General features: G+C 31.8%; 1 protein-coding gene across 1 annotated transcript in view; it reads right to left on the bottom strand.

Moving 5' to 3' along the window:
- LOC126886327 (zinc finger protein 665-like) overlaps window positions 1-16,973 on the bottom strand; it is a 48,827-nt gene that overhangs the window by 16,427 nt on the left and 15,427 nt on the right. Inside the window, exons 3-4 of the mRNA XM_050653199.1 lie at window positions 10,124-11,308; window positions 4,257-4,523 (exon numbers count right to left, since the gene is read on the bottom strand). Of these exons, the coding sequence (XP_050509156.1) occupies window positions 4,257-4,523; window positions 10,124-11,308 (1,452 nt within the window). The remainder of the gene's footprint in view (window positions 1-4,256; window positions 4,524-10,123; window positions 11,309-16,973) is intronic.

Here is a 16,973-nt window from a genome sequence, read left to right as displayed (position 1 = left end):
CAAAGATCACAAAGGAGTCTAAATGATGCAAAATAGTACTTAATTAACAAGAAAATAAGAGAGTGAAAAGCATCAAACAAATAAAGTGGCTTATATACCAGGATATCTATAACACAGTTGAGTCCAGGGTTCTTTACCCGTACGTCATCATTTAAAACATAGGAAATAAGTCGGTTTACTAAACGCAACAGCAAGTGACAGAAAGTTGCTACTGCTCCGATCACGGGTTATACATATAAAATTTGTCGTTATAAAATAAATATAATGTCAAAAAAATGTAAGTTTTGCTTTAAAATTTTGGTGTAGAATTACAGCTACATTTGAAGTAGTTTAATAAATTCTTTTAATATCATTAGTGGTTAATAAATAAATAAATAATTTATAAAAAAATTCAATAACATATTTTCTTTTTGCAATTTTATTCACTTTGGCAGAAACTTAAACGCAGCCATTGCTTAACTGTGTGAATGAGGTAAGCTTTGTACGTTGTAAACATTAATGGCGAAACTTATCATAAAATTTCAAACTCCAATATAAAATTAGTTGTGAAAAAACCTGTTTGTGTAATATAAAAAACTTCAAAATGCAAAAATTCAACAAAAAAAACAGCCAGAAATTCAACAGACTGGCAGCCACAAAAGTAAACACACCGCAAAAACTTCACAAATTGTACTTAAAATCTGAAAACATGCCCAAACGTCTTTTTTTGTACTCATCTCTTATCAATGTACTCAGTCTAGAGCAGGGGTGGGCAAACTTTTTTTAGTAAGTGCCACAAAATGTTTTTGGTCTATTACCGAGGGCCGCAATATTTGTTACCTTAACATGTTCGAATTTATTTTGGTTCAAATTTTCAACAACAATCCGGCAACACTGTTCGCAGTTTCTCTCGTCCCTTTCGACACCCTCGATTCAAAAATACATCTTTTTAAAAAAGAGAGAAATTATGAAGGTGTAGGAAAGTGAGTAAGAGCCAAACCAAACGAACCACGCTGCAGCGCTACTCTGTGTATCCACAGAGTGGCTGACGATGATTTACTGTGGGTTCTTATATAGAGTGGCTGGCGCACCCCACACGAGTAGGTGTAGCCGGCCACAGACGCTAGTGGCTTCCAAACCCAATTCAGACGGACCACTTCTGTAGCCGCCACAGATGTTTACGAGAAGTTATAGGGTGAGCACCTAAAATGAATTTTGATTCGGAATGGTTTTTGATTGAAGTGCAAAACAGACCGGATATAATATGTGATACAAGAACCCGAGGGCATATTTATAGGTCATTAAAAGGAAAACTGTGGGACGTCATCTTTGAATTATTTGTTTCTGATTTTAAAGAAGGTCCTATCGAAAAGAACAAATCCCATAAGCAATGTTTTCTCTATTACATATTTATTAGTCGGAGAGATAGAAGCGGATTTTGTGCGTGATAAGTAATATGGAAAAACTATACGGGGATATGTTGAATTAGTTGTGTACATGACTTTCACCAATGGCCGGATACCAGAGTTGGGGCCGAGGGTAGTTATAAGGGGTCAAAGTCGCGGATTTTATTATTTTTTTTATGACACTCATGATCGAGATAGTGCACCAAAATTTGGGAATAAGTAGGTCATGACTTAACTAAGTAAAATCTCTAGGGGCGGAACACTGCGTGGCCGACAAAGGGGTGGGGGTAGGGGTGAATATAAAAAATATAAAGGGTTTTTTGCGCTGTCCGTGATTGAGATAGTGGACCAAAATTTGGGAATAAGTAGATCATGACATTACTAAGTAAAATCCCCAGAGCCGGAAACCAGAGTTGGAGATGAGGGTAGTTATAAGGGGTCAAAGTCGCCGTTTTTATTATTTTTTTTTGTGACGCTCATGATCGAGAGAGTGCACCAAAATTTGGGAATAAGTAGGTCATGACGTAACTAAGTTAAATCTCCAGGGGTGGCACGCTGCGTGGCCGATAAAGGGGTGGGGCAGGGGTGAATGCAAAAAATATAAGGGGTTTTTTGTGACATTCGTGATTGAAAGAGTGCACCAAAATTTGGGAATAAGTAGACCATGGCATAACTAAGTAAAATCCTCAGAGCCGGAAACCAAAGTTGGGCATGAGGGCAGTTATAAGGGGTCAAAATCGTTGTTTTTATTATTTTTTTTGTGACGCTCATGATCGAGATAGTGCACCAAAATTTGGGAATAAGTAGGTTATGAGGTAACTAAGTACAATCTCCAGGGGTGGAACGCTGCGTGGCCGATAAAGGGGTGGGGCTAGGTGTGAATATAAAAAATATAAGGGTTTTTTGCGACGTGCTAGATTGAGATAGTGCACCAAAATTTGGGAATAAGTAGACCATGACTTAGCTAAGTAAAATCTCCAGAGCCGGAAACCAGAGTTGGGGATGAGGGTAGTTTTAAGGGGTCAAAGTCGCAGTGTGTATTATTTTTTTTGTGACCCGGTACAACATTTGTCCCCCACGCAGCGTTCCGCCCCTGTAGATTTTACTTAGTAATGTCATGATCTACTTATTGCCAAATTTTGGTGCACTATCTCGATCACGAACGGCAAAAAAAACCCCATATATTTTTATACTCACCCCTGCCTACCACCCCTTTGTACCCCAAGCAGCGTTCCGCCCCTGAAGATTTTACTTATTTACGTCATAACCTACTTACTCCCAAATTTTCTTGCACTATCTCCATCATGAGCGCCACAAAAAAAATAATAAAAACCGCGACTTTTACCCCTTATAACTACCCTCGTCCGCCACTCTGGTTTCCGCCTTTGGGGATATTACTTAGTTATGTCATGGTCTACTTATTCCCAAATTTTGGTGCAATATCTCAATCACGAACGTCGCAAAAAACCCCTTACGTTTTTTTATATTCACCCCTGCCCCACCCCTTTGTCGACCACGCAGCGTTCCACTCCTGGAGATTTTACTTAGTTACGTCATGACCTACTTATTCCCAAATTTTGGCGCGCTTCCTCGATCATGAGCGTGACAAAAAAAATAATAAAAAACAGAAATTGGACCCCTTATAACTGCCTTCCTTCCCCACTCTGGTTTCCGGCTCTAGGGATTTTAATTATTTATGTCATGGTCTACTTATACCCAAATTTTGGTGCACTATCTCAATCATGAACGTCGCAAAAAACCCCTTATATTTTTTATATTCACCCCTACCCCCACCCCTTTGTCGACCACGCAGCATTGATCTCCTAGAGATTTTACTTAGGTACGTCATGACCTACTTATTCCCAAATTTTGGTGCACTATCACCGATCATGAGCGTCATAAAAAAAATAATAAAATCTGTGACTTTAACCCCTTGTAACTACCCTTGGCCCCAACTCTGGTTTCGGGCCGTTGGTGAAAGTCATGTACACAACTAATTCAACATATCCCCGTATAGTTTTTCCATATTACTTATCATGCACAAAATCCGCTCCCAGCTCTTAGACTATATATTTACCTACATTTTATTATACATTGGATGCATTTGAACTGAACAAAACAAATAGGTATTCACAATCTTGTTTGTTTATTTATGTTAAATAGTGGGGTCCCATTCTAGGTCAAAAAAGGTTTTATTGTTTGTTGTTGAAAACAAAACAATAATATATCAATCAAAAGAGGGTTGCAAGCTAACATGTTTTTCACTTTCACTCGGTTGTCAGGTTGTATCAAACTATTTTACACCTATAGGATACCAGATGTACTGGTTGATTTTTTATGTGCTTCTTTCTGTGTTATACCTGTTTTTGTCTCGTTCTTCTTAATTCCATTTATGGAGTTTATTTAGGTATTAAAGTTATTTAAGTATGAAATTTTATAAAATATTTAAAACTATGGACATTACAAACACTGATTTTGATGATCACACTTTTTTAAAAAAATATTAGCCGGCAAGTTTTTAATCATTTGAACAAACTTTTTTTTTCCCAGCCATTACATTACTTGCCGCACCCTTCCAAATGATCCACTTCGCAGCGTAGTCGCCTGTGATAGAAAATCGTCTGTTTCAGCCTCTCTGTGGATCCACAGAGTAGGTAGCGCTACAGCATGGTCCGTGTGGTTTGGCTCTTAGCGTAGTGGGGAGTAAACTTTCCTCTGGATTCAAGAACACATGCACTGGGCAAATTTCCCCTCCCAAAGGAAATGTCTAGAACCGCCACTGTATTCAATACTTTATTGTTAGTGAAATATAGGATATCACATTTATGGTGTAAGACACTTAAAAATGAAGAAGAGAAATACATTTCTTACCAATGCTATGCTCCTCCAGTTCTGTTTTAGTTTCAACTTTAATTTCATTAGATACATCTTCTAATGTATTGTTTTCGATTTTAATATCCACTGAACTAAACTCATCTAATACAGATCCCTGTCCATAGCTGCAGCTGCTTTCATTTAGTTCCGATTTAACTTCTATATTGTTATATGTCTGTAGAGAATCTCCTTCATCTTTAATACCTGTCAATATTACTTGGTTTCTAGAATCCGTAACATTGTCATTGCATTCCATATTAAAAAATTAAACTAAATTAAACTAAATTAAAATTGTTATGTGCTTCAATTTTTAAAATAACTAAAAACTAAGAATTTTAAATGTAATTTAAAATAAAAAACACATTTTTTCCACTGATTTTTTTAACACCAACACTCCTGACAGTTGACATTTCCGATCTTCTTTTCAATGTCAACACCTCAGTCTGATGATTCTCTACTGCTACAGCTACCTAAATGCTAAAGCTAACCACACCGAAACAAGCCGTGAAATGAGAAAATTGGCAACGCTGTAGGTAGTCCGATAGTAGACTATTTTATGACAACCGTGTTTACGTGGAGTGGTAATTTTGTTTATTGTATTATTGGAGAATTATTTGATTAAAAAAGTAAAAGGTATGTACGTCTTACCTATATTGTAATAATTGTTTGATTTCACTTCCGGTTGTAACTCCAGAACCGGAAGTCCTGACCGAAATTATTTACCCTTACTGTCTTGCCCTATTCAAGTACATACTGTTATTTGACCCCTTTTTTCTTTATCTTATACAATAACGGAGATGTGATTACAGATGAACGGACAGACGGAACTGTGGAAGGTTTTCACCATTTTTTAATGATGTAAAATGGGTGACAACAACATAAACATTAAACAAAAAAGGAATTGATGAATTTAAAACATATTTATTTTTTAAATCAACTTTAAAAATTAACAGAGTTTACCATTTTTCAAGAGTATGAACTTTCATATGACTATTTAAATTACTTAGTTGGAGGGTACAGGAATAAAACAAGGAATGTCACCAAAAAATATATTTGTGTTATTCTACTTTTTATATTTAAAATGTTGTCAAAAACCTTCAAAATAAAATAATTTTTTCTTTCCAGAATAAAACAACAGCTAACAACCTGCTATATCCGGACGGTTCTGCCGTCCGGATCTACCGAAATCTACCGAGAAAGACAGTCCTGCTGTTGGACAACGCATCCTCTCATCCCGACCCAAAAGAACTAAAAGATGGCGGAAAAATGTATTATAGAATCTATAAAACGTGTCTATCGACGAAAGTTATTGACATCGTTAATTACTGCAATGTATGAAGGAGAAAAAGATTCAGAGACTATAAAAGAAGTGGTCTTGATATCCGAATTTTTTCATATCCGGATCGGTCTGTCGCCACATTGATCCGGATATGGCAGGTTTTACTATTTTTAAACTAAAATTAGATTTTGCAATACAACTTTGTAATAAAAAAATATGATGATGAAAGGGTTGCCAATGCGAGTCCATTATACTACTACTGGAAATAGGAAATGAGTAAATACTCGCAATCTTAGAGTTTGTATGTTTCTAATAGTTGTTATACAATCATGGGGCAACCGGTTTAGAGGCTTACAATTTATGCCTCATATTCAGGCCCAGTACATAGAGTCTTCACATACAAAATACTAGCTAAAATTAACAAAAAGACAAAAATGTACATACATATAAAAACAACTATGTCTTGGTTTTCATTAACGTACATACAATAAAGCAAAACAACTGTTACCCCAGGCTGTAGGTGAAAAAACGTGATATAATTCAGGAATTTTTGAAACCTATCAGGTGTTGTACAGGACGGTGCCAGGAATAACTTCTACTAAAATGTAACCAAAAATATTGTGCGCTTTTTTTTATATTGCGATTTTCATTTGTTAAATTTGCAATTTTTAAAGATTCTTAATTTTGCAGCTTAGGATACTCATTTTAGAGAAAAACTTTTTAATAGAAAGTTGTAGTAAATTAAAAAACCTACAATTTGAGCTGTTGTAAGTTTAATTTCGTTTATTGGTTATTGCAAAACAGCCTGCGAAAGGTCCAAAATGGCAGTTTTTTACAATTGCATTATTTATTGTACAAATCATTTTTTTATATTTTTTAAAGCTTTAAAATGAAGATCTTTCAATTCCAAACATAAAAAAGTTGTAAAGCCAGATTAACGAATTTGTTGCTTAGATATTATAAATTGTTTATCCCAAGGGGTCAAATGTCGAAGGCTATAACTTTTTGAAAAAAATCGTAGAGAGTTGGTGAAACATCCAATCTCCTTCTAAAGAGTTATATTTTCATACTCTGATGTAAATAAATGCGTAAACATTTTTAAACCTCAAATTTTTGGGTTTGAAAATAAGGGGGCAAATTTGGTTATAAACATTTAGAGCTGAAGCGGCCCTGTACATCCTATGAGTTTTTAACTTACAGATTATTGTTGCTGAAGATAAAACGCAGATTTATAAGAAAATAAAAAAAATTCTACGACCAACTGAAGCCGAGATAATTTTTGGGTTTGAAAATAAGGGGGCAAATTTCCTTATAAACATTTAGAGCTGAAGCGGCCCTGTACATCCTATGAGTTTCTAACTTACAGATTAAAGTTGCTGAAGACTAAACGAAGATTTATAAATAAATAAAAATTTTCTACAACCAACTGAAGCCGAGATAATTGTTTTTTCTTAAATCGTATTGACTTTATTTATAACAATTACCTAAGAAATTACTTTACAGTCATTGACTAAAGAAAGACTTATATTATCTTAAAATAAAAGTTATTATAAAATATATTTACATTTAATTATTAAAAATTATTTTTAAAATCGGTGCTTTTGTGAGCGGCTGAATTTTGCAAATCGCCCGGCTCGCTTCAAATCCGCGCGCTCGGAAAATTTTTACGTATAATAACTTGTATTAAATTTTGACAGAAAACAATTTAATAATATTACCATTATAATATATACAGACTGTATTTGGCTAACATCCAAAACGGATAGTCACTACAAGAAGAAAAAGTTTTATATTGTATAATAAGAAGTATCATTATTATTATTATATTTATATACCAATGAGAAAATTAAAAATATAGTTATATATTTCATATATAATATGTATCATTTTTGTAATATTATTTCTTCAGAAATGAGATTTCACATATAAAAGTTTATCAAGAAAAACAAATACAGTGGTAAACAGACTGTATATTATAATGGTAATATTATTAAATTGTTTTCTCTCAAAATTTAATACAAGTTACGTAAAAATTTTCCGAGCACGCAGATTTGAAGCGAGCCGGGCGATTTGCAAAATTCGGCCGCTCGCAAAAGCACCGATTTTAAAAATAATTTTTAATATTTAAATGTAATTATATTTTATAATAATTTTTATTTTAAGATAATATAAGTCTTTCTTTAGTCAATGACTGTAAAATAATTTCTTAATTGTTATAAATAAATGCACTACGATTTAAGAAAAAAAAGACAATTATCTCGGCTTTAATTGGTTGTAGAAAATTTTTATTTTTTTATAAATCTTCGTTTCGTCTTCAGCAACTTTAATCTGTAAGTTAGAAACTTATAGGATGTACAGGGCCGCTTCAGCTCTAAATGTTTATAACGAAATTTTCCCCCTTATTTCCAAACCCAAAAATTATCTCGGCTTCAGTTGGTCGTAATTTTTTTTTTATTTTTTTATAAATATTCGTTTCGTCTTCAGCAACAATAATCTGTAAGTTAAAAACTCATAGGATGTACAGGGACGCTTCAGCTCTAAATGTTTATAACGAAATTTGCCCCCTTATTTTCAAACCCAAAAATTAGAGGTTTAAAAATGATTCACGCATTTATTTACATCAGAATATGAAAATATAACTCTTTAGAAGGAGATTGGATGTTTTACCAACTCTCTACGATTTTTTTTAAAAAGTCTTCGACAGCCTTTTAAAAAAGACGATAGCCTTCGACATTTAACCTCCTGGGATAAACAATTTATAATATCTAAGCAACAAATTCGTTGATCTGGCTTTACAACTTTTTTTATGTTTGGAATTGAAAGATCTTCATTTTGACGCTTTAAAAAATATAAAAAAATGATTTGTACAATAAATGATGCACTTGTAAAAAACGGCCATTTTGGACTTTCGCCGGCTGTTTTGCAATAACCAATAAACGAAATTAAATTTACCATAGCTCAAATTGTAAGTTTTTTAATTAACTACAACTTTCTATTAAAAAGTTTTTCTCTAAAATCAATATCCTAAGCTGCAAAATTAAAAATCTTTAAAAATTGCAAATTTAACAAATGAAAATCGCAATATAAAAAAAGCGCATAATATTTTTGGTTACATTTTAGTAGAAGTTATTCCTGACATCGTCCTGTGTAACACCCGATAGGTTTCAAAAATTCCTGAATTATATCCTGAAATCGACCTATTTTTCACCTACAGCCTGGGGTATGTAGAGTATTGAACTTAGTAGTAACTACTAGTATATATACTAGGTAAGTATATTATAGTGAGATATCGCAAAGGCATTTTTACCGCACGCTAATAGCGGAATACGCTATTTTGACAGGTACGCAGAGTGAATGTTACGCTACTGGATAACGTGTCCCGTTATTTAGGTCGAAAGTCGAAATAAGGAACGGTAATAACGTTAACGCTAATTTGACATTTGGGATGAAACATAAAAATTGTAAATCATCTTGTTTGCTGTGTTATGAAATGTTTGTGTTCTTATTTTCTCTACAATAGACTACTTTTTGTGCTTAGGATATTAGTTATTCAGATATTTTACATTATTTTTTATACTGATTATTATCTATTGTTGGTTAAATCATTAAAATTAAAATACATGTCAACCTGCTCAATATCCAAATTCATGTTTCAATAAAAAAACATTTACAGTATTCATCAAGATTAATTTCTAGGTTACATTTAATTCCAAAAGCCGCTTGTCATAATAACGTTAAGCCCACCCCAAAACATTTGCGATAACTCTTTTGATGCATGTGTTGAAATAGACTGGTATTTACGTCTAGACACGTTGTTAACGTTAACCTTTGCGATATCTCTCTAATGTCAACTTAAGTTGGATTTATAGTTTGACGTAGCCTAGACGTAGACGTAAGAACGGACTGGAGACGTAAGAAAATGTCAATTTATAAATCGACGGAGCGGAATTCTTGCGCATGAGTAGAAACAGTGACTTAATTCAACAACATAGCCTATAAATTATACGAACCGTAAACAAACTTTGTGATTTCCAACTACATATTTTGTTTCATTTCCTGATCTTTAAAATGTTTATTGAATTTACTTATCGTATATGTGTGGATAACCCCGAATTAGGCTAATAAACAACTCATATTTATCTGAAATGTTGAAATTACACTATGATATATTTTTATTTAATTAATAACTTAACATCCATTGTAACAAATAATTAACAAAATTCGAATATGTTGATAAACAACTTTTTACAAAATAAATGAGGGCGGGGCGGGTCCACATTGGGTGACAGAACAAAATTCTTCCTTTTGATTGGCCAGACGTAAGAAACGCACTGTAAAAGATGAAAGTTGGCTATCTCTTCCGTTCCGTTATGTTTCTCTTACGTCCCGTCAAGCGCTTATGTTCATTTATAAACAAGAGTAGCCAAAATTAGAACTTTTCCAGTGCGTCTACGTTACGTCTACGCTACGTCAAACTATAAATCCAACTTTAGATCTCTGACGTAAATAATGACGAGCAACGGTAAGTATATTAGACGGACTGTATTTGGTTGAATAAACTGCTTACTACAAATTTCACATTTCTAAGGTTTTTCACCAGTGTGAACTTGCATATGACTATTTAAATTACCTTTTGTAGTAAACAGCTTGCTACAAATTTCACATTTATGACGTTTTTCACCAGTGTGAATTGCCATATGTTTATTTAAATCACCTTTTTGATAAAACTTTTTAAAGCATATTTCACATTTATAAGGTCTTTCATTAGTGTGAATTCTCATATGCATCTTTAAATTACCTTTTGTAGTAAACAGCTTGCTACACATTTCACATTTATGACGTTTTTCACCAGTGTGAATTGCCATATGTTTATTTAAATCACCTTTTTGATAAAACTTTTTAAAGCATATTTCACATTTATAAGGTCTTTCATTAGTGTGAATTCTCATATGCATCTTTAAATTACCTTTTGTAGTAAACAGCTTAGTACAAATTTCACATTTATAAGGTTTTTCACTAGTGTGAACTATTTTATGCATATTTAAATTGCCTTTAGTAGTAAAGAGCTTACTACAAATTTCACATTTATAAGGTTTTTCACCAGTATGTACTGCCATATGTGTACTTAGACAAATTTTCTGACTAAACTGTTTCGAGCAAATTTCACATTTATAAGGTGTTTCACCAGTGTGAAGTCTAATATGCTGCTTTAAAGTGCTTAGTTTAGTAAACTGTTTACTACAAATTTTACATTCATAAGGTTTTTCACCGGTATGAATTCTCATATGCTGCTTTAAATGACCTTCTCTAGTAAACTGCTTATTACAAATTTCACATTTATAAGGCTTTTCACCAGTGTGAATTCTCATATGAATCTCTAAATGACCTTTTCTAGTAAACAGCTTATTACAAATTTCACATTCATATGGTCTTTCACCAGTGTGAACTCGCATATGTCTCTTTAAATGAGTTGGTTGATTAAACTGCTTACTACAAATTTCACATTCATAAGGTTTTTCACCGGTATGAATTCTCATATGCTGCTTTAAATTACCTTCTCTAGTAAACTGCTTACTACAATTTTCACATTTATAAGGTTTTTCACCAGTGTGAATTCTCATATGAATCTCTAAATGACCTTTTCTAGTAAACAGCTTATTACAAATTTCACATTCATATGGTCTTTCACTAGTACTTGTTTTCAAATATACTTTGGGAGAATTGAATGGTTTGGTACTTGCAACTTCCATTGTAATATTCTCTGAAGCACCTAAAATAAAAACCAAATTATAAGAATTTGTTTTTTCGCTGTGTGTAGATACACGCTAACTTGTACGAAAATAAAAAAAGTTAGGGACACGCGAGCTATAGTCCAAGTAATGAAGCTTAAAATAGGACAAAACCTCGCAATTTTTACAGAATGGATCGATTTGCTTGAAAATTTGAGAATAAGTAGTGGATAATCCAAGGATCAACATCTATATTCGTCCCGAAAGGCGCTTTTACTTTGAGGTGGTTACCACGCCATCTTGGGGGGTGGAATTTTCAACGAAAACTTTTCGTTTATAAATTCGCAAAGTATGTGTGTTATTGCGTCGCCGCTCCTGTAATACTTAGAGCAGATTTATCGATGGATTCTTATGTAGTTTTGTCTTCTGAATCCAAATCTGAAAACCGAATTTCGATATCTCTAATCGTCTTCGAGATAATCGACCTCAAAGTCTAAAATCTGACGTCACAATCGTTTTATTTTATGCTGACACACTAGACGTCAGCTGAAATTGTTGCTAGTAAGTAGGCTAGTTTTTTAATCTGAATTTGTTAAGGCTATGGGTACATAATTCGCAAATATTTTACATGTATCCCTACTTTTTCTGTCTTTACACGGCAAATTACGTGTAGTAAAATTCACACTGGTATGGATATGTAAACATTACTAGAATGTCATTTTACTTGAAAATGTCATCATTAATTTAAAGAGATGGCTTTTGGATGTTCTTGGATAACTGTTATTTTTATAATTGCAAATTATTAATTCAGTTAATAATAAATGTGATAATTTTTTCACTAACTATGTATTCAGTGATTGTAATAATTTATTTGTACAACAAAAACTAATACTCAATCGAGAAAAGAGGAAAAGTGTTAAAGTGATTTTTCAATAATATATTGTTATGGAACGCTTACAATTTTGAACATCTTTAACAACAAAATACTTGGATCACAGAATATATTATCCTGATGTATTCTCTGCTTGGATCTTCCACAAATAATACACAATAAATAACTTTTTATTAAGTTTACGTCTTAAATCAATTATTTATCAAATACACTATATATCAATAATATTTAATCAATAACTTAAAATATTCCCGATGCAATGTAAAATATTTAAAATTGTCACTGATTGTCAGTGTCTCGACTGGCAATATATTATCATGCTGACAATATTATATTCGGCTGAGTGCGTTGTAAGACAAAGATAGATTTGGAAAATATTACCACGGCATTGTGTTCATTTTTTTCGAATCCTGAAAAAACCAATAAACATTTTTGAAAAATTTAAACGCAGAATGAAAGATTAAATTATTACCGAGGGCCGAAAGTCCCTTAGAATAAATAAAAAGTTTATTTTGAATGAGATATTTGAAATTAAAAATCACACTAAATTTTCGCTTAGTTTTTCACCCCTGTAGCTTATTAAAATAAACATTATAGAAGTTCTCAGGGACTTTCGGCCCTCGCTAATAACGTAATCTTTCATTCTGCGTTTAAATTTTTCAAAAATACTTATTAGTTTTCTCAGGATTCGAAAAAAATGAATCCTCATTTGAATAGCATTGCAGCCGAAAATACGTACCGATCCTCTTAAGCAACGCATAGGTTATTTACATTTGAGTTTGACACTTCGTGAATGTCAAAAATTTTAAATTAAGTATTAATAAAATATCAATGTCTTTTGATAGTGAATTTAATTATTATATAAAATAAATAGCATGTTCAAAAATACAACTTGAGTATATTTTGAAAGCAATAATTTATTAATAATCTTAAAAAGGTTTATACGAGTATGCGGCCTCCCCTTTAATGAGAGTACCTAATGATAAATGGACTGTTCCATTTGTTATGAAATGAAAATTGTTATTATAGTCGGTTCGACAAACTCAGACACAACTGGCTAGTGATTTTAGTCATTTTTTGCCAAAATTGGTAAAATTATTATTTAGTAATTATTATTAGGTAACTATTTAGTAATTATTTTTTTTGACAAATTTTCAAAATTACTGACTAAAATCACTAGTCAGTTGTGTGTGAGTTTCGCGAACCAACTATATGAAATGTTTGGAATAAAAAATTATGGTCTGATATGTGCAATTACATCCTTCTAATGGAAAAAAATATTTGAAGATTTTTCTAAAATTATGGATACCAACAACATTTTCATTTATAACTCTTTTATTTTTAATTTGACGAAGAAAAGTTATTCTTCATAAAAAACTCTTCATGGTCTAGGATTTATGATGCAACCATAATATATCAAATTTTATTAATTTTATACGAGGTATATAAAAAATATGAATTTCGATCAACAGTAAAGTACCTTTATAGTTCACAACATTTAAATTAGAATGATATTGCACATTAAAACATAATTTTTAATTCTAAACAACTTTTCATAATTTCCATGTTATGAATTAAAATACGTAAATAAACAAAGGTTTCGTTATGATAATGCTCGCATTTTCAGCTTGTTTTTATTATATTTTGATCGCAAAAATTGGTAAAAACATTCATTCTAAGAAAAAAACATTCTATACATTTTTTTGATAAAATTAATAGTTTTCGATTTATTCGCTATCGAAAATATTAGTTTTTAACTCAAAAAGTTTTCGTTTTATCAAAACAACTTTGCTTAACAAAAATGTACCTTTTGAAAAAATAAACAAAACCGTGTTTTTAATTTCCTTTAAGATCAATAGTAATCGAGCTATACTTTATTATATGTTAGCTCTTTTTCGTCAAATGCTAAATATTATAGTTTCAAAGTCAAAAAACGGGAAAAACTATGCATTTTTCGAGGATAACTGGTTAAAACTAATTTAACGTATTTAAACATATCTATCTCCAGAAATAAAAAAAGTCTCTAGCTCAAAAATGAAGTGACTTATAATGAAAAGAATGTCAGTCCCTATTTTTTTCAGCGAAAAAGTGATCGCAAACAACCACATAATCACCACCCTAATTAAAATTAGTCATTGATCTTATTTTGTGTTCTTTATTTATGTATTATTAATAGGTTCTATAAGTTTGTCTGGCTTAGAATGATTAGTTTAAAAAAAACGGAGTTAAAAACGAATAACGAATTTTTGTAGTTTAGTAAAAAATGCCCTTTTCTTCCGAATAGAAATTGTAGCATATTTAATTCCCAAGAACTTGGTTTGCAAAAAATTTTTTCTATGGTAAAAATTGAGTGAGCTATTGACAATTAAAACTTGTAATAACATGCAAAAACCACCTTTACCAACCCTTTCAAAGTCACCTCTTTTTGCGACTGAGGATTTTAAAAGGATTTATATTAATAGCCTTATAGATCTTGTAAAAACCTACAAAATTCTTGTCTACCAAACTTTCTAAGATAAAAAATAAAAAGTTACGGTAAAAAATCAATATATTTTTTGAACAAAAAAGGAGAAACTCAATTGGAAGCATAATAATGTAAGTTAGCGGTGTTTTTAGTCATTAGTATGATTCATTCTTCTTTATTTGTGTATTACTAATAGATCCTAGAAGTTTGACTGGCTTAGAATTAGTTTTAAAAAAAACTGGAATTAAAAGCGATTAACGAATTTTTGTAGTTTGGTAAAAAATTTTCTTCAGAATACAAAGATTAGCATCAGAGATACGAAAAAATGTTTAAATATTAAATTGTAGGTTATTTAATTCCCAAGAACTTGGTTTGAAAAAAATTTTTCTACGGCAAAAATTGAGTGAATTGAAAATGAGTAAGTATATCGAAAAACATTGATTTTTTCGATATAAAACTAACACATTCGATAGCGAATAAATCGAAAACTATTAATTTTATCAAAAAAATGTATGGAATATTTTTTGCTTAGAATGAACGTTTTTATCAAGTTTTGCGGTCAAAATATAATAAAGAATTTCCACCCCCGAGATGGGGTGGTAACCACCCCCATGGTAAAATGGTAAAAGCGCCTTTCGGCATCATATAGATTTTGATCCTTGGACTACCGACTACTTATTTTCAAATTTTCGGTAGTCCAAGCATTTACAAAGCTGTAAAGCTTCGGTTCCTGGACTACTAAACGTTATCAAGTCAGTGACATCACTATTTAGCGTGCACAGTGACTGATTTTTTGGTACACGCTAACTTGAGTCGGGTGTATGCTGTGGTAAGTACCGCGAGTGTCAGAGTGAGGTTAGAATTTAAGAATTTGTCTAATCGCGTTGTGTTTACACTTTAATACTGATTAGTAAAGAGTTTTCTTATTTTTTATTTGTTTAGTGTTTTTTTTAATTAACTATGGAGTGTGGACAACTATTTAGTTCTTTTAATATGTGTAACAATAATACCTAATAGCAATAAAAGTTAGTAAATAAAATTGTAGCCAACTTTGAGCTTCATATTACAAAATTAGTTAGAATGCTTAGTTAAAAAACTTATGTTATTTTAAATGGAACCCTCTTTATTTTATTTTATATTCGAAATCTTCTTAGCTTCCCCATTGTAGTAATAGGCCATGGTAAAGAAGAAGAGGCGTGACTTGGCACAATGAAGTTAGACATAGGCTAGAAGGTTAGAACATATCAAGATGTAACGTAGAGATTGTAAATCTTACTTTTATTAAATATAATATTTAATAAATACCTGAGTATTATTATTACATGGCGCAGTCAGTAGGTTTTTCAATGATAGAATTGTTGTACCTAAAGTTTTGCGAAAAGAGATGCTTCAAATTGTACATGAAGGTCATTTTGGCATAAATCGTTTAAGAGATCGAGCAAAAGATGTCTTATTTTGGCCAGGGATGAGTGTGGATATTGCGAATGAGATACAGAGTTGCAAAATTTGTGAAAAGTATAGATATGCAAATAGTATAGATATGCCATTAATATCTCATGACATCCCGGAATTGAAATTTCAAAAATTGGGTGCTCATATTATGGAACATGGTGGCAAAGCTTATTTGGTTGTTGCTGATTATTTAACGAAGTGGCTAGAAATAATCCCTATAAGAGGTAAACAATCGTCTGATGTTATAAATGCACTCAAGCAGATATTTGCAACACATGGTATACCAGATGTGATTATAGCTGATAATATGCCTTTTGGATCATACCATAGCCACCTTTACTTTACAAGCCATGAAGAGAAAAAGGCAACGTCGCAATTGATGACGTCCGTAGTCTGACTTTCGGACTACCGCTTTCGAAATTACGATTTTAAAGTACAAATTCTGGTAAAATTTATAGTATTTTTTGAGTCGAACAAGAAAATATTATTAATTGGAAGTTTGTACAAAATAATATTAAAAGTAATTCCTTGTAAGTAACGTTTATTATATAAAAAAAAAACCAACAACAAGAATATAAACGGGATTCATTTTTTTTCGAATCCTAAGAAAACTAATAAGTATTTTTTAAAAATTTAAACGCAGAGTGAAAGATTACGTTAGGACTAAGGGCCCAAAGCCCTGAAAACTTCTATGTTTATTTTAATAAGTTACAGGGGTGAAAAACTAAGAAAATTTAGTGTGATTTCTAGTTTCAAATAAGTCATTAAAAAAACTTTTTATTCATTCTAAGGGACTTTTAGCTCTCGGTAATAAAGTAATCTTTTATTCTGCGTTTAAATTTTTCAAAAATACTTATTAGTTTTCTCAGAATTCGAAAAAAATGATTACATTTAAAAT

The sequence above is a fragment of the Diabrotica virgifera genome, chromosome 6 (genome assembly GCF_917563875.1).
Source record: "Diabrotica virgifera virgifera chromosome 6, PGI_DIABVI_V3a".
NCBI classification, from domain to species: domain Eukaryota; kingdom Metazoa; phylum Arthropoda; class Insecta; order Coleoptera; family Chrysomelidae; genus Diabrotica; species Diabrotica virgifera.
This window is presented reverse-complemented; position numbering and strand designations above follow the sequence as displayed.